This window comes from Podarcis erhardii (assembly GCF_964252035.2).
Source record: "Podarcis erhardii genome assembly, chromosome: 5".
Lineage (NCBI taxonomy): Eukaryota > Metazoa > Chordata > Lepidosauria > Squamata > Lacertidae > Podarcis > Podarcis erhardii.
Genome location: NC_138509.1, coordinates 86,587,416 through 86,612,593, shown reverse-complemented (window position 1 = coordinate 86,612,593; position 25,178 = coordinate 86,587,416). Strand labels below are relative to the sequence as shown.

The 25,178-nt window shown below is 44.4% G+C and overlaps 1 protein-coding gene across 2 annotated transcripts in view; it reads left to right on the top strand.

Moving 5' to 3' along the window:
• The window catches only part of PLD1 (phospholipase D1), a 136,049-nt gene that overhangs the window by 53,320 nt on the left and 57,551 nt on the right, over positions 1 to 25,178 (top strand). For both annotated transcript variants that reach the window (XM_081862202.1, XM_081862201.1), the window contains exons 2-8: positions 8,587 to 8,769; positions 11,707 to 11,834; positions 13,345 to 13,490; positions 14,312 to 14,420; positions 16,372 to 16,437; positions 22,782 to 22,840; positions 23,394 to 23,486. In XM_081862202.1, coding sequence (XP_081718328.1) covers positions 8,616 to 8,769; positions 11,707 to 11,834; positions 13,345 to 13,490; positions 14,312 to 14,420; positions 16,372 to 16,437; positions 22,782 to 22,840; positions 23,394 to 23,486 — 755 coding nt within the window. In that variant the 5' untranslated portion in view covers positions 8,587 to 8,615. The remainder of the gene's footprint in view (positions 1 to 8,586; positions 8,770 to 11,706; positions 11,835 to 13,344; positions 13,491 to 14,311; positions 14,421 to 16,371; positions 16,438 to 22,781; positions 22,841 to 23,393; positions 23,487 to 25,178) is intronic.

Sequence of the window (25,178 nt, the reverse complement as noted above, 5' to 3'; positions counted from 1 at the left end):
GCCCAAACTCACCGTCAAATCACATATCATGTCTGTGGCCACAGCATGAACCACAAAAACCATACATCCACTGTTTTGTTCAGAATATATATATATTTGTTTTCCTCGAAAAACTAGGTGCGTCTTCTGGTCAGGTGCATCTTATGGAGCGAAAAATACGGTAATCCTCACTGGCTTGCTGCCCTGAGTAGCTCCTCTTACAGTCTGCACTAGAGACTATATTAATGGCACATTTTTATCCTGCCCTTCCTGTAAACAGTAGAATAAAAGCTGGAATGTGTGCAGAGTAGGGCGACCAAGATGATCCAGGGTCTGGAAGCCAAGCCTTATGAGGAACGGTTGAAGGAGCTGGGTATGTTTAGCCTGGAAAAGAGGAGAGTGAGAGGAGATATGGCAGCCATCTTCAGATATCTCAAGGGCTGTCACATGGAAGAAGGCACAAGCTTGTTTTCTCCTGCCCTGGAGGGTAGGAATCGAACCAATGGCTTCAGGTTATGAGAAAGGATATTCCGACTAAACATCAGGAAGAACTTTCTGACCGTAAGAGTCATTTGACAGTGGAACAGTCTCCCTCGGGGGGTTGTGGGCTCTCCTTCCTTGGAGGTTTTTAAGTAGAGACTGGATGGCCATCTGTCATGGATGCTTTAGCTGAGATTGCTGCAATGCAAAGGGGTTGGACTAAATGACTCTCAGAGCCCCTTCCAACTCTACAATCATATTGATTCTGTGAAAAGCCACCCAAGTTGGTGGCCCTCTAAGATTGTACACAATTGGTGGCACATTGGCCATTTTTGTTAGTTTTTAGTTCCCCTCCTTCTCAACGGTTTGGGATAGCTCATGAAAGATATGTTTTATCCTTGTTGCCAGTTTGCAAGCGTTCTCGAAAATAGATGCCAAAACCCAAGAAGTCCCTTGGTGTATTTGCTCAGTGATGGTTGCTGATGCACAGAGAGAAGCTTCTCAGGTTTTTTCCTCTAAAACCGCCTTGCTTCTCCCAGCCCCTGATGCTCACGGTTCACAGGAAGAGGAAGCCAAATACTGAGCAACTGACTCAGTATTGACAGGGTCAGCGCTGTGCCAAAAGGAGAGAGATTTCTATAGGTAGTACGTTCCTGTGTGGAAGAGCGGTTAGTCATGGAGATGACTGGAGGGAAGGTGAATTTCGGCTCAGTTCCAAGAGGTGCCAAGGATCTGGTGCAAAGTGTAAAGAGTAGTCACACTGGTTGGGAGCAGTGGCTGCAGTGCTATTGAGTTCAACAGAAATGAAGGAGTTGACTAACTGTAAGTTGAACAGGGTCATGTCTCTCTAGGAGCTATTACAACATTTTTTACAAGAAAGATGGTACCCACAACTGCATAAGATAGTTGTTTTGGTCTCACTATGCGAACAACACAGGCCTTTCTAGGGATTGGGGCAGGTATTCAGACCCTTTAAGTGGGGGATTCTACAATCAAGTGGAATATAAATTTTATGAAATCAGTAAAAATAAGTATCACCCAGGATTAACAACGCGGTTTATTTGCGGAGAAATTAAGCGTGCGATGAATGTGATTAGGACCTACTAAACCCAAGGGTAGTCAAGGTTGTGCTTTACAGATGTTATTGGACTGATCCCCCCGATAGCTCAGTCGGTAGAGCACGAGACTCTTAATCTCTGGGTCGTGGGTTCAAGCCCCACATTGGGCAAAAGACTAGATAACGCTTGTGGTCCCTTCCAATACTATAATTCTATTATTTTCTGCAGCTTCTTGGCCGTTGGCCCTGCTGGTGGGCGCTGATGGGAGTTAGTGGAAATTGTTCAGTTTGGTTGTGTACTTTCTGATGTTTATTACTACTTTTGTTATATTTGTAGTTATGGAATTTGAGCATGGTTTTAACTTTGGAAAGGTGGCATACAAATAAAATGATTGATTGATTGACTGACTGACTGACTCTACGCCCCTTGGAAAGGACCATGTTAGCTGCTCCTGTCTTAAACCCATTCCCACCCAACCAGTTCCCTCTACTCTCTCCCTTCTCCATCTTCCAGTTTACAATAATCCCTCTGCCCCCCAACTGTTAGGCCATGTTCCTTTCAACTGCTTCCTCCCACATAGCATTCTGCACTGCAGGCTCCCTCTCTGCCCCAAACACAAAACATGCTTTGTTAGATAGGCATCCCCTGTGGTGCTATCCCACATGGTTATAGTACGTGTGTGAATCCTGTAGCCATCTGGCTAGGGCTGACTGCAGAGGTCTTCCCTAGCCAACCTAACAATCTGGTGGGAAAGGGGATTAGAATATTCACACATATACCACAACCCTGCTGTTTGTGGTGCTACGGGTCTGTGTGAGCACAGGTGTACACGAAGCAGGCCACAAAGGGGTGATATTTGGTCCACTGTGATACAAAACACACCTTAGGTTAATTGGCGAAGGTGTATTATGCGTCGTCTTTCTCTTTGCCAGTTTGTTTGTTTTTTAAATAAACAATTAATAGAAGAGCTTAGGGAGACAAACGGATGCTTGTCGATTTTTGAGGATCATCCCGACAGCAACAGACATTAAAATGTAGGTTGCTTCAGCTAGGCACATCTCAAATGGCTTTGCATCTTATTATCCCCCAACCCCCGGAAAATGCAGCACCGTTACGTAAGTTCATGGTAAGGCTGAGTCTCACATCTGAAGCATTATTGCCCTGAATCGGAATTGGTATTCCACATGCTTCAGGAATGCATTGCATTGTGTCTCTTCCCTCTCCTGTTAAATGTGTGCAAAAAACACCTGAGCATGGGCATTCAGAGGTTAGGGTTGGCGGTGCTGGCAAGGGCCTTTATACTTTCGCTGGCTGCAAGGACCAGCCCTGTGCTGTCCTTACCTGTGATCAGGAATCCTGATCCAACCAGCGTCACTGATTCATGTGTAGAAGCCCTACCAGTTGTGTGCACATAGGGTCTCATTCTCACCTTTGGTTCCAGCGCATGGAAGTTGGGAGCAAAGCCCTAGATGTGTCCACTCTGCAATGTCGCATGCAGGTGAGAACGAAGCTAAAAAGGTTTTCTTATGCTTGCTTGTGCTGTGGCTTGGGTAACCACAAATGCAGGCAACATCCAATTTATGCGGGAGTTACGTTCTGCACCTCTGCGTGTGTAACCAAAATTGTGTACTGTATATTTGGAGCACCCTGGAGAGGGCGAGGAGACCCTTCCCAGACCCCAAAGAGGATGTCCTCTTAGGGATCTGGGGAGGGTCCTCTTGTGAGCCAGGGGCGAAGTGAGACTTTGCTGAGGCCTTCCCTTCAACAGCTGACATGCGGGGTAGCGCAGTAGCAGTAGCAGCCACTTCCCTGCACCCCACTGTCTCATGCAAACAGGAAGGACAGTGTGGCTCCCTTGACTGGAAGCTTCCAGAACGAGCAGAGGGATAATGGGCCTTGCACAGGTGACGCATGGGGAAGCAGCTGTTGCAGCTGTGCTACCTTGCAGTGGTGTAGCGTGGGTTGTCAGCACCCGGGGCAAGGCAAGTAATTTGCGCCCCCTAACCCTATCCCTAACCCTAACCCCCAGATGTTGCGCCCGGTGCGGCCGCCCCCCCCTGCACCCCCCACGCTACGCCACTGCTACCTTGCATATCAGCTCTCCTCTTCAGGCTCTGGGAAGGTCTCCTCGCAAGCCAGCAGGACTGCCCTGAGTTTCCCCCCTGCTTCTGGGTTCCCAGCACCGCATGTGTGTGTGGTCACACGCAGATGCAGCATGCATAAATGGACGGTTTCCTGTACAAAAATTGATCATTATGTAGCCAATGGCGGACAACATATTGAGGCTGGGAACGGTGAATGTCAGCATGTGGTTCCATGCATAATCCCAAAGGCTTCCCACTTAAGCTGTGATCAAATTGCTTCGCTCTTTTCCTGGGAAAGGAAAAACATGAGAGCTATGCATGTAATGAACTAATTACCCTGTTCTTTGCTTACAACCTGTTTCCTTTAATTAACCTTACGCCCCTGTTTAGTGGCTTGTCCGATGATCTGGGAGCATTCAGTTCCCACAAACGACCCAAAAATCCCCTCTGGACAGTCATCATTGAAGAAAACTCATCAGTTTAAAACTGCTTTGGGCTGCATAATGTTGACATGCCTTTGAGACTGCATAACACTCACCAGGCAGGAACAATGCAGTGTAAATAAAAGTGGAAGAAAAGACACAGAGATAGTTAAAGGAATGAGGAACAGATTCTTCTTGCTTCCCATGCAGTTTTGTCACTCCTGAGACAGCAGTGCTTTTGACGAGTGAGGTCACCGCTCTGCTGCCCTTCAACATGTGGCAACGTTATTATTTTGACCCCACAGGCAGAACCTGAGGGGATGCATTGCAATATGGGGACATAGGGAAGCCACTGTGGTGTTGTGGTTAGAGTGCTGGACTAGGATCTGGGAGACCAGGGTTCAAATCCCTACTCAGCCATGACGCTCAGTTCCCTTTTGCCTCGCCCTGCCCCACACATTTGGGTTGGCAAGCCAGAAGACAGCAGCACTGCCCTTCCTGTGCTGCCCCACTCCTGGCCCTGTGTCTGCAGAACAACTTTTGCTCGTCTCTACAGCCCTATAGGATGCATGAAGCCCGGCGCAACTTGAAAACTCAAAAGCAATTGAAGTTGCTTCAATAAAGGATACTGCTATTGTTGGTTATTTGGCTCCAGGGCAAAAAAACTTAACCCTGGCATTTCGAGAAATGTCAAGAGCTTTATTACTTTTGCAATTACGCTGCCTGCAAGAAGACCAGCACATATATGAAAGTCAGACGAATCTCTTGGGCTTTGTCCTCAAGCTTAATGGGTGAAGCAATTCAGGTCCTACGACTTAGGCACATGACTTGGTATGAAAGACTGCTGATTGGTTGTACAAAAGGAGGATATTGCTTCCTGGGGCTCATCCAGTTCATTCAAGCATGTGTCATGCTGTTTCCATCTGCCTTGAGTTTTCCTGTACAACAATGCTTTTTATATATATTAAATATCTTACAATATTTGCACTTCCCATTTCTGATGGGCTGTACCAGGTGTGTAATTCCATCCCTCCCATAAAATGATGCTTCCTACAAATGCCAGGCTGATTCATTCATATAATTAGCTGTGCATTTCGCTCTCTTTTATTGGAATATGCATAGAATGAGCTTGCAATAAGGCATTTTGGGTGAAATGAGTGTGCCCAAATGAGTCTTTGTAGATGCCCAGGAAGGCTCCCAATTAGACCTCGAGTAGGAGAGCTGCCAATATATTTCACATCTAGCAACCCTTTGGTTTCAGATCGTAGATGGGTAGGCGAGTCTAAAAAGCCCGGGGCACCTATTTTCATGGGCCTCTAACAGCTATAGTAGATCATTTACCAGAAGTAATGCATTTAGCATTAACTCTGGAAGTATATACCCAATTCTGAGCAAACGAAGCCTCCTGAAGCAAAAGATACACCAGGAGGCATAGTTTGGTCAGAATCGAGTACACACTTCCAGAGTATATTCCATTGAGCCTTGCAAAGCAAGACCACTTAGAAGCCAGACCCCTCTCCAGACATAAACCTAGCTTCCTGGTATTATTTCACACTTGGTGGTTTGAATCCTTCATCCAAGTACAATATACTCAAGCGCTCTTACATTTCCTGTCCTATTGGAGTTGTACCTTTTAAAATACTTGGCGGTGGTGGTAGCGAAAGGATTGTGGTGTCTACTTTTGAATATTTTAAAGGGATGCATCCCTTGTCATACAGAAATGTGCCCTTCATAAATGATGAAGTGCTTTGTCCTTAAATATTTATACAAACCAAAGGCTTTTAAATTTTAGAGAGCTCCAGAGAGCTGCGTTGGGGAGGGGACCAGAGAGGGTTGTGTGTTGTTGTTTTGCTAAGGTAATCAATATAATCTTATTTCAACCAGCACATTCTGGAGTGGGGGGGGGGTCCCATTTTCCTTATTCCAGTCTCTGCCTTGAATAAAGAGAAACAGGTTGCCTCAAGGCACACACAAGGCCAGGAATTCATTTTCCGTTCTCATGCTGAGCTCACAGCCCGTTTTACACATGTTTATTATTTATTTACTCCATAAAATTTATACCTCGCTTGATTGCAACGTGCCTCAAAGCTGCTTACAAACAGATTGTCGGCGCTTTCCTTTCTCGGTGGACAGTGGAGGTGTACGCCTTTGGGGTGAAGTGAAACCGTTGGAGAGTTATTTTGCCTGCGGTGGCTGCAGAGACTGATAGGGAAGAGACATGTTTTGTTGCAGGTGGGGTAGAGGAAGTGTAGGAAGTGTAGCGCCCTGCTTGTGGTTAACGCTTAGCTGGAATGAAATATTCAACGCAGCAATAGAGAAATTAAAATAATAATTTATTTGTCAGACAAATAAATGAGAGGCTCAGTGGTATATGGTTACCAAGCTCTGGCCTGGCCTCCTGCCATTCTGGCCAGCACTTATATTTCCTTAATCCAGCCCCCTTGCTCCTCCTGTGGCTGCCTCTGTCCAATCAGCCTGGTTGAAATTCCTATTGGCTGTTTGCTAGAACCAATCACAAAAGATACACCCATTTCCTCGCCCTTTTATGGAACACAAAGAGCTATATATTGTTACATCTATAAATGACAAATAAGTAGTAATATATCTTACATATGTCTCAACAAGGAATCTTAATTACCAGCTCACCTCTTGCCCTCCTTGCCCTATTGCCTTCTAAAACAGATGGTTAATCTTAAATTTTTATCTTCAACAGATGTCAAGGATCTTGAGTTCACATCAACATTGAAAGATCTCCTTCATTTGATGGTTTCTAAACAAAAAGGCCTGACAACTATATATCAGGAGTGCTCGATGGCGTCTCCTGTCTGGCAGGAGGCTGGGCTCATTTGCCCCTCTGGTCTCCTATTGCAATATGACTCTATGAAATAAGAATCTAGCATTTCTTAAATCCTTTGCATAATTACATTTAAGCCAATATATTTAAGCTAATATATTTCATACATTATCATAGGTAGCCTTTTAAAAGGAATAAGGCCTTTGTAAAGTAAAAAAGGAACTCAGTAAAAAACAGCTTTAAAAGAAGCCTCTTCAGTTTACACCCCTCCTTTCACAGCCAGCTAGATGCTTCTCCATTGCTCCTGGCCTTAGGAAAATACGGCTCAAGTTTTAATGGGAGGCCCATGGTGTTATTTTACCCATTCCTAATTGTGTTTATCTCTGCTTTTTTATCTTCTGTAACATGTAGGATCAGTGTCCTCGCTCTCAGCCTGTAATTTCCTTTTTTTTTTTTTTTACGACTTTGAGAATTGTTTTCTGCTATAAATCAGGGGGCCCCTTGTTCAGGAGGAAAACATTGCCAAGGTTCTTTCTAAGCAGCTGGTCTTCTGCCTGGCATGAAACATTTGAAAATCTTTAAGCTTATTTTAAAATGCAAGCCCTGATTAAACATATAGAAGCTTTGATAAAAATGCAGGCTTATGATTAGATGCCTCAGAAGGTGTCCGGTTTTGCTGCTCCAGATGCACCATGGCATTTCTTCTCTCTGTGCTCCTCCCAGTGGTCATTCCTCCACTGGTCACGGCTATGAGGTCGAATCCTGACAAGACAGAAGTACTGTTTTGGGAGGACAGGAGGCGGGCAGGTGTGGAGGACTCCCTGGTCCTGAATGGGGTAACTGTGCCCCTGAAGGACCAGGTGTGCAGCCTGGGAGTCATTTTGGACTCACAGCTGTCCATGGAGGCGCAGGCCCATTCTGTGTCCAGGGCAGCTTTTTATCAGCTCCATCTGGTACGCAGGCTGAGACCCTACCTGCCCGCAGATTGTCTCGCCAGAGTGGTGCATGCTCTAGTTATCTCCCACTTGGACTACTGCAATGCGCTCTATGTGGGGCTACCTTTGAAGGTGACCTTGAAACTGCAACTAATCCAGAATGTGGCAGCTAGACTGGTGAGTGGGGGCGGCTGCCGAGACCACATAACTCCCAGTATGATTCCGAGCACAATTCAAAGTGTTGGTGTTGACCTTTCAAGCCCTAAACGGCCTCGGCCCAGTATACCTGAAGGAGCGTCTCCACCCCCATCGTTCTGCTGAGGGCCTTCTGGCTGTTCCCCCACTGTGAGAAGCAAAGCTACAGAGAACCAGGCAGAGGGCCTTCTTGGTAGTGCCCTCCCATCAGATGTCAAAAGAGATAAACAACTACCTGACATTTAGAAGACATCTGAAGGCAGCCCTGTTAAGAGAAGTTTTTAATGTGTGACATTTTGATGTATTTTTAATCTTTGTTGGAAGTCACCCAGAGTGGCCGGGGAAACCCAGCCAGATGGGCGGGGTACAAATATATTTACTACTACTACTACTACTACTATTATTATTATTATTATTATTATTATTATTATTATTATCATCATCATCATCATCATCATCATTATTACATTACCTGACTGACCATCTCCAGTCAGATAAAACAGTAAGATCAAGGGGGGGAAATCACAACCATACTTTCAAGCTCCCCCCAAAATAGGGCAAGCTGATGGCTCTTTGACATTGCCGCAGATTTCAGGTAATAACAGTAATGGAAATTCTTCGTTTTCTTCTCTCAAACAGCCCCCCCTGGGTGAGTGTGAGCCTTTAAGATGTCTCTCAGCAATGAAAGGAAATTGAACACCTCAGCCTTGAGGAAAATAGCCAACGACATGACCAACATCATCGAAAGCCTGGACACGAGGGAGCTCCACTTCGAAGGGGAGGAGGTAGATGCGGACGTGCTGAATGACCCCAAAGCACCTGGTGAGTCAGTGGCGCAAAGATGTAGAATAAGGGGCCTTCTTCTGCTGCAGAATCGGACTGCTTTGGAATCTCTGGGTTCATTTTTTTATTATTATTTTAAAAAGGTCAATTTGTTAGTCCTCATGAGAGTAGTGCAGGGGGAATCAAATTGTGGGTGGTGCTTGGGAAAATCTCAAAAGGGAAACAGGCTGAATGAGAGATTTCGCAGTCACAAGGGAAGTCTTCAAGGAGCTGCGTCGCTTTTGAATGTAAGAATCTGCCTTATCCCAAGATAGACCATTCATCTATCTAGCTCAGTACAGTGGACTCTCGGGTTGCGAACATGTGGGATGCACGTTCGCAACCCGCAGCAGCGCGTCTGCGCACACACGGGTTGCGATTCGGCGCTTCTGCGCATGTGCAAAGTGCGCTTCTGCGCATGCGCGACTGCCAAAACCCGGAAGTAACCCATTCCAGTACTTCCGGGTTTCAGTGGTCTGTAATCCGAAAAAACACAACTTGAAGCGTCTGTAACCCAAGGTATGACTGTATTGTCAACATGGACCAGCAGTGGCTGTCCAGGGTTTCAGACACAAATCTTGCCCAGTCCTGCCTAGAGATGCCAGGGACTGAACCTGGGACCTTTACGAAGCAAATTCTCCACCACTGTGCCAAAGCCTCTTCCCCAAAGCTTCTTGCTCATCCACCTTGGCTAGTATTTCCTTATTTCCTGTGCTCCAACAGCCTTATCTCCAGTTGTCATAGCATTCTTCCTTCTGTTACCTGCTATAAAACAATCCACTTTTTAAATGAAAGGCTGCTTTGCTCTAAAGGCTCTCTCAAAACCTGCTTCTTCTACGAAAGGTCGAAGTCAAACCAGTTTTGGTTCGGCTCATCATGGGAAGGAGCAAAGAGCTATGCAAGATTCTCTGCTGGAATCTTCTAACATTCAGCTTCAAATTCTAGCGTTATGAGAAAGGAAGAGAAACTTTTCCCTAGCCGCTTTCTGTGCATAATTTTATTTACTTCTATAAAATGCTGGCTGAGATCCAGAGAGGCCTATAGATGCCTGTGATGTTGTCAATGTTTGACTTAGGGGCCCAAGTTCAGAGCTCCACTCAGCAGAGTGAATTAGAGATCCCTCTTTTCTGGGAAAAAGGGTGGGATATACAGTAAATAAATATAATAACAATATTATGGCCTGAATCGCCATGTATGTCGATCCCAATTTCTGCTGTTGCACATGAAAAATAGAACACGTAGCTCTGTGCTTTTATAAGAAGCTAGCACACATACAGCAAAATAATAATTTGAGCAGGGAGCTTTTCATTCTTCTTTGTACACAATGGAAGCTTGTTCCTCTGCCAAGCTGCCTGTCTCCTCTGTATTGCTACTTAAATTATAATATTCCCCTTCTTTCATCACTTTCCAATCTTTCAGTTGCCTAAATGAATTAACTGCAAACAAATAGCTCGGAGGTTGATGAAATGTTGTTTATTTTTCTGGCTTCCTAGTTTCTGCTGGTTTCCAAGAGACTTGCGTAGAATTTATGGCGGGAGCGTATCAGTAAACCCAGCCCAGTAAATAAAATGAACTGCTGCACCAAGCAGGCTGCGCCCCCACTTGTTTGACAAGTAGAGTTTAGTTTAAAATTCATCTGCATCGCTGAGCAGCAGTAAATACTGTGAAGCATATTTTCTTTAACAGGAACCATAGTCTTTATCATACTTTTCATAGAATTGTAGAGTTAGAAGGGACCATGAGGGTCATCCAGTCCAACCCTCTGCAAAGTAAGAGCTGTTCGACAGTGGAATTTGCTGCCAAGGAGTGTGGTGGAGTCTCCTTCTTTGGAGGTCTTTAAGCAGAGGCTTGACAACCATATGTCAGGAGTGTTCTGATGGTGTTTCCTGCTTGGCAGGGGGTTGGACTCGATGGCCCTTGTGGTCTCTTCCAACTCTATGATTCTATGATTCTATGATTCTATGATTCTATGAATGCAGGAATCTTTTGTCCAACGTGGGGCTCGGACCCACAACCCTGAGATTAAGAGTCTCGCGCTCTACTGACTGAGCTTATCCCAGCTGCATCTCAGTATCTCAGTTGCTGCTAAATCTTCACCCGTGAGTTAGAATGCAATGGGACCTTGATGTGTCAATTAAGGGATAACTTTGGAATGAGCACCGCCAGTCTGCTTCAGGTTTTCTGTGCCTCTTCAGATTAAAATCTGTATTTATTGCAAGGAAATGTAGGACACTCAGCATCTGATAGGACAAATTCCTTCGCACATAGAACTGCTTGGTTTTTTTAAATAGATTTTGTGGATTTTAGCTGTTTTTTCTGCAGTTTAATTATGTAGGTTGTCACCGGAGGCTCTTATTCCGAGTCTCCCGGGTAAACACTAAACTTCAAGACCAGATTTCTGAAGCTGCCCCAGTCACAAGGATTATTATGGAATGTGAGTCGTGGTATGTGTTATGATCCACCCCCCTTTTAAACAGAGAGACAGAGAGAGTGACCAAATTCAGGTGTTGAGTAAATGCTTTAAAACCCCAAATTCAATCCCTGGCATATCCAGTTAAGGACTAGAGATGGGTGTGGGTTTTTTGGGTGGGGGCAGGATAAAGAAACACACCTGATTGGTTTTCATGACAACCATTTTTTAAAAAAAATAATCACAAGCTGATGTAGAAATATGGTGATGTTGTTAAATTTATTACCTGTCGCTCTCTCTGAGATCCCAGGGTGAATAACAATTTAATTTAAGAGTGAAAAGGTGAGAAACTGAGATTTAACAGAAAATGACAGAATTATGCATTGCTACTTGGTTGGGGGGGGGGAATCCGTTATGTGCTGCAATGTCTCTTATTTAGCAGCTTTCGATATTAAACTTTTGGCTGCTGTGTTCCAAGTTGTGCTTTAAAGGACTGGTACCAAAAACTGCTATTTCATCATTTGCAGTGGGCATCCCATTCTCTGCCATTTATAACACTAAAGGATTTAAAGAGGCTCATACACAGCCCTACCTAACTGGGTGTCCAATCCGAGTGCGAGTTTTGGAAGTGGAACGCTGTACCTCAACAACAAAGGTCAGATCTTATTTGCCAGTGCAGCGCTTTAAAAAAAATAAAATCAGTTCACATTTCATGATGCATCCATGTTTCTGTTGCTAAGTGCTTTGCTTTCTGAGGTGGAGAGTGAGATGGAAAGTTGCATGAAAATAAAATGGTAAACTAAGGATTGAATTCAACTAAGTCATTGCAGTAGCAGAAGCCAACTCAACAGAACTTCTCCCCTTGCATAACCCTGCACCCCCCCCACCAGAACAGGGCAAGGAGGGAGAAGAGGGGAGCTTGTTCCACCTGGGAGGCAGAAATGTTTGCACTGATTAAACCAGGCATAGGCAACCTTCGGCCCTCCAGATGTTTTGGACTACAATTCCCATCATCCCTGACCACAGGTCCTGTTAGCTAGGGATAATTAGAGTTGTAGACCAAAACATCTGGAGAGCCGAAGGTTGCCCATGCCTGGATTAAAGTTAGCAGCTCACCACTGAATTCCAACCTGCATGTTTTATCAGACATACATAACAGCCTTTAAACTTGATCCATAGAAAACTGCTATTCTGAAACAATAGGAGACCATATGTGGTCCATCTGTAGCAGCTGATGAACACGCTAACTTCTAATTGGAATTTGCATTATGGGACATGAAAGCTTTTTAAGGCAGAGATTCTCTCATTTTGATATGGTGAAACTTTGCCGAGTCAAAAATAATAATAATGCAATTGTTCAAGCTTCTCCAAACGTAATGAAGACTTGTGGAACCGACACTTTTGCAAGGGCCACATAATGTCCATTCTGCACTTGCAAAGAATTGGTCCTTCAGTGTGCTCTCAAAGAAGCTCTCAAATGTCTTGGGTAGAGGCCTTTCCTCGTCTTGCTAACTTACAGGTCCTTCAGAAATGGTAAGATTGACAGGATCCAACCAAAGAGTCCCCAGCAGTGCAAGGATTTCCACTTGTGCAATGGAACAACACCCCCCACTCCTCCGCGTGCACCCCCTAAATCTGTTTTGGGAGTTTTCCCCAACCCTCCGGAGCAGATTTGGGGAGGGCACAAGCCACACGGAGGAGAGGGGGGGGGAGGAAGTTCTGTTGCACAAGAGGAAATTCTTGCACTGACAGAAGTCGTTTCTTGGATGCCACCCAAGGTCTCCCAGTTCCAAGGTCAACTCTTGAGTCTGGGCTTCCTAAAGGTTACCAGAGCATAGATGACAGAAGTTAGGCTGTCCCTGTCCAGACAAGGGGCGCAGCTGGGCCACTAGCCAAAGCTGATGGAAGTCACTCTGTGCCATCGAGGCCACCTGAGCCTCAAGCGACATCAAAGGGTCCAGATGTACGCCCAAGCTACATACCCACTCCTTCAGAAGGGAGTGTAACCCCATCAACAGCAAGCAATCTCCCATCCATCTGGTCTAGGGAATGGCCCACTAATGGTCACCCCATCTTATCTGGACTACAGGAAGGCTGTACAAAACCGATTTGTTTTAGGATACAGTGGGGTTAGCACCATTAAACAATTTTGTTCCTTCCTGAAGGTGCCGAGTCTACATGTTTACACCATTGAGTTGACACACGGGGAATTTACATGGCAGGTGAAAAGGAAATTCAAGCACTTCCAAGAGTTTCACAGGGAACTGCTTCGGTACAAAGCTTTCATTCGGATCCCCATCCCTACAAGAAGGTAACAATGGCGCAAAGGCCTTTCTAGGCCATGATTTGCTTGTGGTGGAATTTCCTCATGGTATTTTAGGTTTCACAGGACATAAAAGCCATTTCCAGAAAAGGAATGGAATACCTTGAACGTTCAGCGCTCATTTCCGTGTTATTTGATTCCAGGAAAAAAACCTGTTTGCAGCCCCTTTAACCCTAAAACTCACAAGAGTAAAAAATGACAAATTTAGGGGAACCGAAGTACACGTGTGTGGAATGGATGGCTGAGTAGTGACATCGCCCAGTGACGGTCTTGGTTGTGTCATGGTTGTGAATGAAATTGAGCACTACACGCTATTATCCTTATTGAAAAGCCACAATTCCATAACACAACAGGTCCTGCAGTGTAGAAGGAACATTAGGAAATGGGACACAAGCACTAGCATTATAATCAGGAAAACGAACGCAATATTCCTCATGTCCATGTATCTCTGGATAGATGGCTTATATCCAGAGGCACTTTATGAGCACAGCTATACCATATGTTTAAAGCATGCCCGTAGCTCATTTTAGCAGTCATGGAGACCCCTGGGAAACTGTAGTTTGCTAATGAAGCTGGGAATTGTCGCTCTGTGGGGTCTGCAGCCTTAACAAACTGCAGCTCCCAGGATTCTCCATGACTGTAAAAGTGGTATAAGAATGTTTTCAATGTGGCCTGTTTACCTTAACATGTGAGATTCTGTTCTCCTGCATGGAGGGCAGAATACATGATCACTGTAAAAATTTGAAAGCCAATAAAAAAGATTTGGCAAAAAAAATCCCTCCAGACAACCCGATCGCTGTATTTTTCAGACATACGGTCCGAAGGCAGACCATCAAAAGGGGAGAGGCAAGGCAAATGCCAAACCTACCGCGCACCTCTGACAATATGGCCAGAGAAGAACACCTGTCCAGCAGACGGGTAAGCATCCTTCCTCTTGTGGATCGTCTTCAACTCTATTCCAAGCCCTTCTCTCAGGCCCTGGGGACACCCCCCCCGAATCACCCCCCCTCTCCCCAGGCCATGTACCCTCTATGGCTCTGCTTCACAACTCAAGTGTTTCTGCCTGGCTGGAATTTGCCCTTGAACTTTGATGATGCTTCTTGCTTGGTCTGAATGAAAGACAGAGAGAGGGGATACTGATGACTGGGCACCTGGAGAAAGCTGGTTGGAGACTGACTTGGAAGAAGGGATCCATGATCTGGGGGAGCCTGTTACAGCCAGGAGAAGAGAGTCAGAGGCAGGAGAAGCTGCAGGATTGGAGAAGGAAGAACCAGGGGCAGGAGGAGGGAAAGATAGGTCAGGCTAGCTTCCACACCTCCTCCTCCTCTCCCCATCTCTCCTGCTCCACTGTCTCCCAGGACCAGTAGAGGGGCGAAGAGGGAGGAACAGAATGTTACCTGCAGGTGTAGTCTTCGGCTGACTGTGCACAGCTTGGAGGGGGGAGATACATAAGCTGAAGTCGGGTGTAGGGCCTCTCTGTTGCGGCAGCTGCCTCATCAGGTGCACACCTCAGAGTAGCCGAGAGATGTAGGACTGATGGACATGCCTTTTCCTAACGTGTAAGTGTGCTTTTTTATAATAGTTAGTTCCTTCCTTGCCTGACAGCGCTGTGACAGTTTGTGTAGAAGCCAACTTGCAGCACACGGGTACAATTTGCATTCATTGTCCTACCCAGTCCGCCACCCGCATGTGGGAATGTGGCTTTCAGGATGATAAATGTGCACCACCCCTGCCTGGCCTATTGATAGTGACTTAAACTTATTGATATTAACAGCTGACCATCCCTAGCTTGACTGGAATGGCGCCTTGGACAGCAGAATGGGATTTTGCAGTAACAACAGATGTGCAGTGCTAACTCCCCAAGTCGATGACTGGTGTGTGAGTGTGTGTGTGTAGGTTCTTCTCTGCTAGCCTCCAGCAGCCAAGAGGAGTGTTACTGGGGAAGGGGTGCCCCACTGCAGTGGAGGCCCCAAGTACCTCCTAGCAATTCTGCCATCAGCATATCAGGGCACAGATAGGGCACTGGTGGCTCTGGATGTGAGGAGGGTGCTAGCAAGGAGAAAAGGGAAAGGAAGCCGTTGCCCCACTTTCTGCTCTGGCCAGCATGAGTTGGCTGGGCTTTGGATGCAATGTTGAGAATCTGCCCTGATTCTCCCAGACCCCAGTTAAGTTCAGATCGCTCTGGCTATCAATGCTCTTGTAGTCGTACAGGCAGAAAGAGACAAATCCAGGAGGAAGCACGACAAATATGGGTTAGACGCAAGCATCACCCACCTACAGTTTTTAATTGCAAGCAAACTGTTGCTGGCAGTGGAGGATTTGTGAAAAGGGGAGCGTTTCAGGTGTGAACCTGCCCGTAGTCTTGTGCGCAACACTTTGAACGCGCTTCTTGTTTTGCGTCCATTGTGTTCACCGTGAATAAATGCAGTCACGCGGGTTAGCTGCCTTGTGTGGAAGGAGTGGAGCGAGTGACAGATTCACGGGATTGAGATCCTTGCTGATAATCCATACTAGACAATTGCAAAAGATGCTCTGGCGTTCCTGAATTCTCTGTGCTGTCTTCCTTTTACTTTTCTGCACATGTCAAGTTTCTAGTCATTCCACGTAACACTTGCCCTGGTGCCTAGGATCTCTTTTTCTTTCCTTTCCCCTTCATTCGTCCGACACCTGCTGTTAATCATTCCTCTCCCTTTCCTTCTTCCATTCCTGCCCCCTTTTTCTCATGATGGAGAGCAACATCTAGGTTCAGGTTGCTAGTTGAAATGGAGGCTTGCTTGTTTGTACCGCTTGGACTTCTCTGATTCTGAAAAGCAATGATAGGCCAAGTAAGAAATGAGATGCAGTAGCGTATTTTGTGTTTGCCTTGCAGAAACAACTGGAAGATTACTTAACAAACCTCCTAAAAATGCCGTTGTACAGAAACTATCACGGAACGGTAAGTGATGAACCGTGACATGTGCCTCTTCCCTTTGCTTTTGTTTCCTAAGTTTATTTATTTTATTATTTATTTCATAACGTTTGTATACTGCTTGATTGTAGAAAAACAACAACAACAACTCAAAGCTGTTTACAAAAGTTCTTCCAGGGTCACACAGCAATTGCACAAGCAGCCTGAGGTGCTGCTCATTTAAAAGAAGAAGAAATCTTAGCCAATTAGTTGTATTTGTTTCAGTGTATTTATTTTTAATTGGTTTCAATCTGCATAAATTTTTCATATCAATAGAAATCGTATATTGCTTTTGGTTACAGAAGATGCATGGAAGGCAGAGCTATAGGAGCTAATATGGTGCCCTCCAGAAGTTGCTGACTACAAATCCCATCATCCCATGGCTGGGGTCATGGGAGTTGTAGTCCACAACATCTGAACAGCACCACATTCTCTGCATCCACCTGATGTATAGGTTGCACTAGGAGCCATCACAGAAGAGGTACAGTGGTACCTTGGTTCTCAAACTTAATCCGTTCCGGAAGTCCGTTCCAAAACCAAAGCGTTCCAAAACCAAGGCTCGCTTTCCCATAGAAAGTAATGCAAAATGGATTAATCCGTTACAGACTTTTAAAAACAACCCCAAAAACAGCAATTTAACATGAATTTTACTATCTAACGAGACCATTGATCCATAAAATGAAAGCAGTAATCAATGTACTGCAGTCACGCAATCAATCAGTAGCTGAACTGGGTTCCACACAGTCACAAAAACAAAACAAAAAAGGGCTGCGAAAACAAAAACACAAAATAAATAGCAAAAACAGATGGACGTCAGCGTAACACTCAAAACGGAAGTGTGGCACTCAAAACAAAGCACATTCGTCTTCCGAAAAAAGTTCGCAAACCAGAACACTTGCTTCCGGATCTGCAGTGTTTGTGTTCCAAGTTGTTTGAGTACCAAGGCGTTTGAGAACCAAGGTCCCACTGTATTCCCTTTTGCGTGAAATGAAAATATACCTCTTGCTGTCTACAGATTTTTGTAAATATTAAGATTAAACATAAGTAACACAAGTTAATGGTTTTTTTTTAAAGTGTGCTTCTGGATAAATCAAATACTTCCCCCCCCCTTTTTTTTTAGAATCAGGACATGCCTAACTGATTAATATATCTGATTCATTTACTAAAGACTGCAATTATACAAATCATCCAAGTACACTTCTAGGATCTCTTTCCATGTTGCACAGGATACTTGGAGCGGGACAGATTTTAGACCCTGTGCAACTTAACCATAGTTTGTTTCCCCTAACTATGGTTGAGCATGAACATCTGCACTTACCCAGCCTTGGTAAAGGCAGCTTCCTACCTCTTAAAGTTCTCTGTTTTCAAGGCAAATAAGAGACCTTCCTTGTGTTTCCTGATAACTGCTCTCTGAGAGTAGGTCTTAGCTTGGCAGACTAAACCATGGTTCCACCAAATTACATACAAAATGTGCATGTTAAGAGAAATTAGCACTAGAATGCTGATTAATCTTCATGAGGGCTTTTTAAAAAAATCACAGACAGATGTAGAAATGTGAAGAGGACTGGGCTGAAGATTGGAAAAACTGAGAGAAACCAAGATTGACAGATCTGCCCATCCCTACATGGCAAATGGCTGTTTACGTTCTCTGCTGGTGATCTTCCCAGAAGTGAGAAGGTTTCATGGGAAGCGATTCATAAATCAAATGAAATAAATAAATAGCAATTGCAGGACTCGATGGACCCTTGGCCTGATCTGGTGGAGCTCTTATATTCCTAGCAGAGTTATTGCAACAAGTCTGCAATATATGTAGGCTTAGATTAGCATGCATGTGTAATAATATAATTACCTTTTGCTCTTAGAAGCAATGCTAAGCCAACTTGGCACCCATAAATGTTGAGTCATTGGAGAAGCTTAAAGTACATAATGCTTTGTCTAAAATTCTGCTCTTGTGTGTGCTGCCACACAGAGACAGCCAAACCTCCCTCTTTAGATCTGGCACCGTTTTTCAAGGGTCGTGCATTGTGTGGAGAATATTTCTCTTAAATGAAGGCTAGTCCTGGTAGCAGAGATGAATCAAAATGCGTGACGGAGGTCATTTCAGGCCAGAGTCTACTGGCCTCTGTATGTTTTGACTTCTGAGACACAGGCTATCTCCTGCCATCACTCACTTGCAGAAAGACACACACAAACAACACACACACACACACACACAGAGAGAGAGAGAGAGAGAGAGAATATCTTTCCTTGTTTTTCCTGTGATTTTGATTTAGTTTCATCCTGGGATAGCTCAGTCGGTAGAGCGTGAGACTCAATCTCAGGTTTGTGGGTTCGAGCCCCATGTTGGGAAAAAGATCCCTGCATCACAAGGGGTTGGACCAGATAAAGGAGTGTCTCCAGCCCCATTGTTCTACCCGGACACTGAGGTCCAGCACTGAGGGCCTTCTGGCAGTTCCCTCACTGCGAGAAGCCAAGTTACAGGGAACCAGGCAGAGGGTAGTGGCGCCCGCCCTGTGGAACGCCCTGCCACCAGATGTCAAAGAGAACAACAACTACCAGACTTTTAGAAGACATCTGAAGGCAGCCCTGTTTAGGGAAGCTTTTAATGTTTGATGTATTACAGTATTTTAATATTTTTTTGGAAACTGCCCAGAGTGGCTGGGGAAGCCCAGCCAGATGGGCGGGGTATAAATAATAAATTATTATTAATATTATTATTATTAATATTATTATTATTATTAGGGGAGGGGCTAAATTCTCCATGGTTTCAAAAGTGGCTTACTGGGTGTGCCATGGCAGGCACTTCCTAATGTTTTCAAATTAGAAGCTGAAAACAAAAGAGAAGCTTCCTAGATCTAGAGGGGCGGTTCTTTGGGTTCTGACCATACAATATTAACTCTAGCAGCCTCACACCTGGCATTGCTCAGGAATTCTGAGAAACCAAAAGAATCACTATCTTGATTCAAAATGGCACCCAAGCACAGATCGAAAATGTGTTTCTTGGTCTCGGGAACCATCATGCAGAATTTGGTTTTGACATCTTAAGAGGTAGCAAAAAAATAAGCTCTTTCAAAAATATACCGTAGGTGCTAACAAGAGCTGCCATATTTGTTTCCCACGTAAATGGAAAGTGAAAGAAATAGCTGCCAGAAAACAAGGCGTGCTGCTGGTGCCACATTGCATCAAGTTTTCCTTCAGTTTTGGCTTATAAGAATCTGACTTGTGCAGTCAGTAGGCACAAAAGGTCCATTGGGTTTATCTGCACCTAACAGCTGTCACTTTGCTGTTTGTTTGTTTGTTTGTTTGTTTGTTTGTTTGTTTGCATTGCATTATCCCTTCTCCCTTCAGTTGATCCCTCCTCCATGTTCTTTTGATGCAACAATAGGCATTGATACCAAATCCTTCACATTCCTCTGCTGCATAGCTAGGCTATTCCTGCCACAGATCATTCAGAAACCTGAGTGGGTTATTGCGCCTTGCTGAGGACAGCTGGGAGAGGGTCAAATTTCAAGCACAGACACAGAGGATGTAGTTATCCTCTCTATATGGCATTTCTTGGTGATGGAAAAATGCAGGTTTTAAAGGCATTCTGTGTTGCTCTTAATGATCGCTCGGGTAACATTCACAATTTGAGGGACCTGAAAATCTGCAGAAGCAGAGCCTTACTTTAAATAAATGCCTAAGGCAGTTAGGGATGAGCGAATCTGTCTGATTCTCCCTGATTCTCATTTTTGAAATCTTAGCTTCAATCCTCCATATTTCCACATTGGTTTGCAATTAAAAAATAAATAAATCATGAAAATTCATCTGCATGCACACTTCTCTGAAAAATGGTTTAATGCAATTTTGCATAATACACATATTTTTGCCAAGTAATTTTCCCTAATAGAATGCTTTTTTGTTAGCTATTGTACTAATACATATGCATTTTAAGGCACGTTTTATCCTTGTATATGCATTTTTGTACACATTACTTACCTGGGGAACTGTATTGCAAAATTCAGAGACCTGCCAGTTTTGAAGGATGACTGTGCTTCAATTTGCATATTGTTTTGACAAATCTGAATTAGGTAGATTCATTTTTCAGGCTGAGCTGAATTCTCCCCAATTCCCGATGGCAGCCATTTAAAAAAATCACACACACACATACATACATCTTTTTCATTTAAAAAAATGAACAAAGTAATGTGCTAAAGATAAAACGCAAGATTTTAATGATGATAACACTGATGACTCTTAGCACAAGTTACTTTTCTCAATCAATGCTGTGAGAAAAAAAAAAAAATCTTGTGGTTTCAACTTCCTAATACCAACCCACCCTTCTTCTATCCTAAGTACTGAGACCTGGGCACCCAGTGCATTATTAAAATGACCACTGACCTCAGATTATGGAAAAAGATTAACCTTGTTTGTTTGTTTGTTTTTAAGAGCTAATGCACTTTAACTTTCGTTATGTAAGGCTTTCGCCAAACGCAAAAATTCATGTATACAAAAATGCTACACAATGTCCGGAGATCCGGACAGCTACAGTATATTGTACATACCTTGTGGGGAGGAACTATAGCTCAGTGTTAGCACTTTGCATGTAGAAGGTGCCAGGTTCAATCCCTGTCACCTCTAGTTAAAAGAGTCAGGTAGTAGGAAAGATGTCTGCCTGAGACCTGGACAGCCAGGGCCAGTCAGGGTAGATAATATTGGACCAATGTTCTGACCCAGCATGCATTCATCTCTGCCAAAGAAGACGCAGTTGGTACAGCCTTCATTGGAATCTCCAGTTCAGAATGCAATGTGTGCTTGGATTCATGAGGCAAATCCAGGGGGGAGGTTCAAAAAGTATCTACATGGTGCTTAGAGAATAACTTGCACCTAAATATTAGCAAGGACACGGGTGACGCTGTGGGTTAAACCACAGAGTCTAGGACTTGCCGATCAGAAGGTCGGCAGTTTGAATCCCCGTGACGGCGTGAGCTCCCGTTGCTCGGTCCCTGCTCCTGCCAACCTAGCAGTTCGAAAGCACATCAAAGTGCAAGTAGATAAATAGGTACCGCTCTGGCGGGAAGGTAAACGGCGTTTCCATGCGCTGTTCTGGTTCGCCAGAAGCAGCTTAGTCATGCTGGCCACATGACTCGGAAGCTGTATGCCGGCTCCCTTGGCCTATAAAGCGAGATGAGCTCCGCAACCCGAGTCAATCACGACCGGACCTAATGGTCAGGGGTCCCTTTACCTTTACCTTTAAATATTAGCAAGACAAAGGAGATGGTGTTGGACTTTCGGTGGAAGAGAGGGGAACTAGCCCCGTTGTATATCGGGGGGGGGGGGTTGTGTGGAGAGAGTCTCTTCCTTTAAATTCCTGGGAGCTTACCTTAGTGAAGACCTCACTTGGAAAAACAATATAACTCAGGTGGTTAGGAAGGCCCAACAAAGACTCCATTTTCTCAGGGTCTTGCAAAATAACAAAGTTAAACAACAGTTGTTTACCTCCTTCTACCGGTCCGCAATAGAAAGTGTCCTCTCATACTGTATCACAGTGTGGTACATTGGCTTGACAGCCACAGACAGAAAGTCTTTACAGAGGGTGGTGAACACAGCACATGATATCATGGGCTGTCCCCTGAGCCCACTAGATGACATCACAAGGGGTCGTTGCCTTTGGAGAGCGAGAAAAAATATCAGGGACGACTCACACCCCGGCCAGCACCTTTTTAATCTTCTACCCTTGGGCAGGAGATATAGAAGTATAATCAGTCATACCAACAGGCTAAAAAACAGTTTCTATCTGTGGGCTTTTAGGCTGCTGAATGGAAAATAATATAGTGCAACTGACCTTTGGGGTTGGTGTGTTGTAAGACAAGCACACAGAATGCAATGAGATTGAGTGTTTGTGGAGGGGGGAGGCTCGGTTAATTTCATTGTACACTGGTTGTACATTGACAATAAAGGTATTATTATTATTATTATTATTGCCAGGCCATTGTTAGTCTGAGGTAGAATAAGAATATTATCTACCCTGACTGGCCCTGGCTGTCCAGGTCTCAGGCAGACATCTTTCCTACTACCTGACTCTTTTAACTAGAGGTGACAGGGATTGAACCTGGCACCTTCTACATGCAAAGTGCTAACACTGAGCTATAGTTCCTCCCCACAAGGTAAAGGCAAAGCCACATACAGACTTCTTGTCCCCATCACAAACCCACAGGGTAGTGGTGGTGTTAAGGAAACAACCACCTTGTGTGTGGGCCCTGTACAACCCCCCCCAAAAAAGTGCCCCCAAATCTTCAATTATTTTCTGGACTTTTGCATTCAGATAATAGGTGTCCTTTTTGTATTTTCAGCTGGAATTCCTTGGTGTAAGTCAGCTGTCATTTATCCATGATCTTGGACCGAAGGGCATGTAAGTTTCGTTGTTTCCTTGCTTCTAAAACATATATCCTGCCCTTTGCCCATAGACCAAGTGGAGGCCTCTTTCTCAAGACTGTGCCTGCAAAAGTTTCGGGGTGCATGTGCTGCCCCCCTCCAGAAAGCAAGCATGCGGTAACGCTGGGGAAGCATTGCAGAACAGCTAATCAATCAAAATGATCGACAGCCCAGTACTACTGTTGTATCAGAGACATGTTGCATAATACACATGCAAAAATGCAAACAAACCCCAGTCTGGAGGGGCCCTTCGACCAGGAAGCTGTTTACCTGAACAAACAGGAATACATTAAAGGCAAGCCCTTTATGGAAATTGTTAGGAAATGGAATCCCCTATTGGAGATCATTTCTGGTATGTAAAATGGGATTGCATCAAAGTCTTCTTGCATGACTGTAATCTGGCTCAAAAGTCTTCAGTAGTGGTAAGACAGGTTTTGCGTATAGACTTCTCTTCGCAACAGGCTGCGAACTATTGCTTCTTCCAAGTGCTTGCTAAAGCAATGTTTCCTCTCTCTGCTCTTTGCTTTCAGAGAGGGCATGATTATGAAAAGGTCTGGAGGACATAGAATACCTGGTTTGAATTGCTGTGGGCAAGGACAGCTGTGCTACCGGTGGTCAAAGAGGTATTTTTATAAAAATTGACTTTTCAGGTTTGTACAGCAGGGTGGGAAAGTACCGTATTTTTCACTCTATAAGACGCACCAGACCACAAAACGCACCTAGTTTTTGGAGGAGGAAAACAAGAAAAGAAATACTCTGAATCTCAGAAGCCAGAACAGCAAGAGGGATCCAGCTTTATGCCAAAACTTTTGGCTCCAGTTGTGTATAATGCTGAGCCTAACTACGGTTTAGCATGAATGAGAAAGCATGCTTGGGCACATTTAGAAAATTGTAGCTACTTCACTCCTGCCCTGGTCTCACTGCCACCACTACACCTGGAGCTAAACCATGGCTTGGCTTAGCAATACATTCAAACCTAGACTTGTGGTTTGTCTCCCCTAAACAAACCATGAACAGAGAGACAAACCATGAGCCCAGATTGAGATGCAAGCCATATAATGCGAAGCCCAACAATGTCTTCATCACTCCCAGTAGCATGGCATCAGGAGTGAAGTGGCCTCGATTTTCCAAACGTGCACTGGCATGTTTTCTCATTTACGCTAAGCCATAGTTTTGCTTAGGATTTACATGCAAAGCAAGCTGACGACAGCAAAAGGAATTGCTTAAGAAAAAAATTTACCTGCAGGTACTACAACTAATCTATGATCTCACACTTAGTTTAGCATCCAGAAGGATCCTACACACCTCCAGTTTTCTAAACTAAACCCCAAATGTAACCGGTAACATAAACATCGGGGAGTTGATCCAACGCCTTGGTTATTTTGGTTGCCCTTTTCTGAACCTCTCCCCATTCTTTCTGAGCTGCGGCAACCAGAATTGGGCCACACTTTCCCAAGTAAACAATCCGTTTTGCTATGCCCTGGTTAAAAGTGAGTACATCTTCTAGCAATCCGATAAATTGCTTTAGGATAGAATTCAGCTTCCAAATACAGTCTTTTGTGCCTGTCCATTAGGGCGGTTGAAAGCTGGGGCTGTCTTTTAAAGAGCAAGAAGGAGGAGTTTGATTTGAGAGAAGGTGCATTAGTAGTTATTGGAGTGAATCAATAAAAGGTCTGTGTGAGTGATGTCTTGGCTGCCCACCGAGATCACCTGTTGAATTAAGATCAATTTGAATACTGTTGCTAATGCTCCCGAGATTCAATTCTTGCAGGTTTTTGGGACCTGCTCAGAAAACACTCCTGTCTAAACAAACTATTTTATAGGCAGGCTTATGTCTTACGCATCCAGTTGAATTGTCATACTTTCAAATTTCAGCAGTTTATGTTTCTAATGTGTGGGGGTGGGGGCTTTGAGTATGAATATTCAGTACAGAACAGAACAATCCTATGCCTGCTTATTTGAAAGTTATTTTTGGTAATTAATTCTTCCAAAGGCCTTAGTAGCCTTTGAGTGCTTTTTAGACAAATGTATGTAGGTGGATTCAGACTTAGTCTTGTTCGTTTCAGTGAGTCTACACTATATCTGATTAAATCTGGATCCAACCCAATAGTAGCAGTACCCTCGATTTGGCTGGCTTTAAGATATTTTCCCATTCTAGATTCAGTCTGATGCTATCAGCCTGTCTTCCCTTTTCCCCCTGTCCCTGTGGGACAGTGGTACCTCAGGTTAAGTACTTAATTCGTTCCGGAGGTCCGTACTTAACCTGAAACTGTTCTTAACCTGAAGCACCACTTTAGCTAATGGGGCCTCCTGCT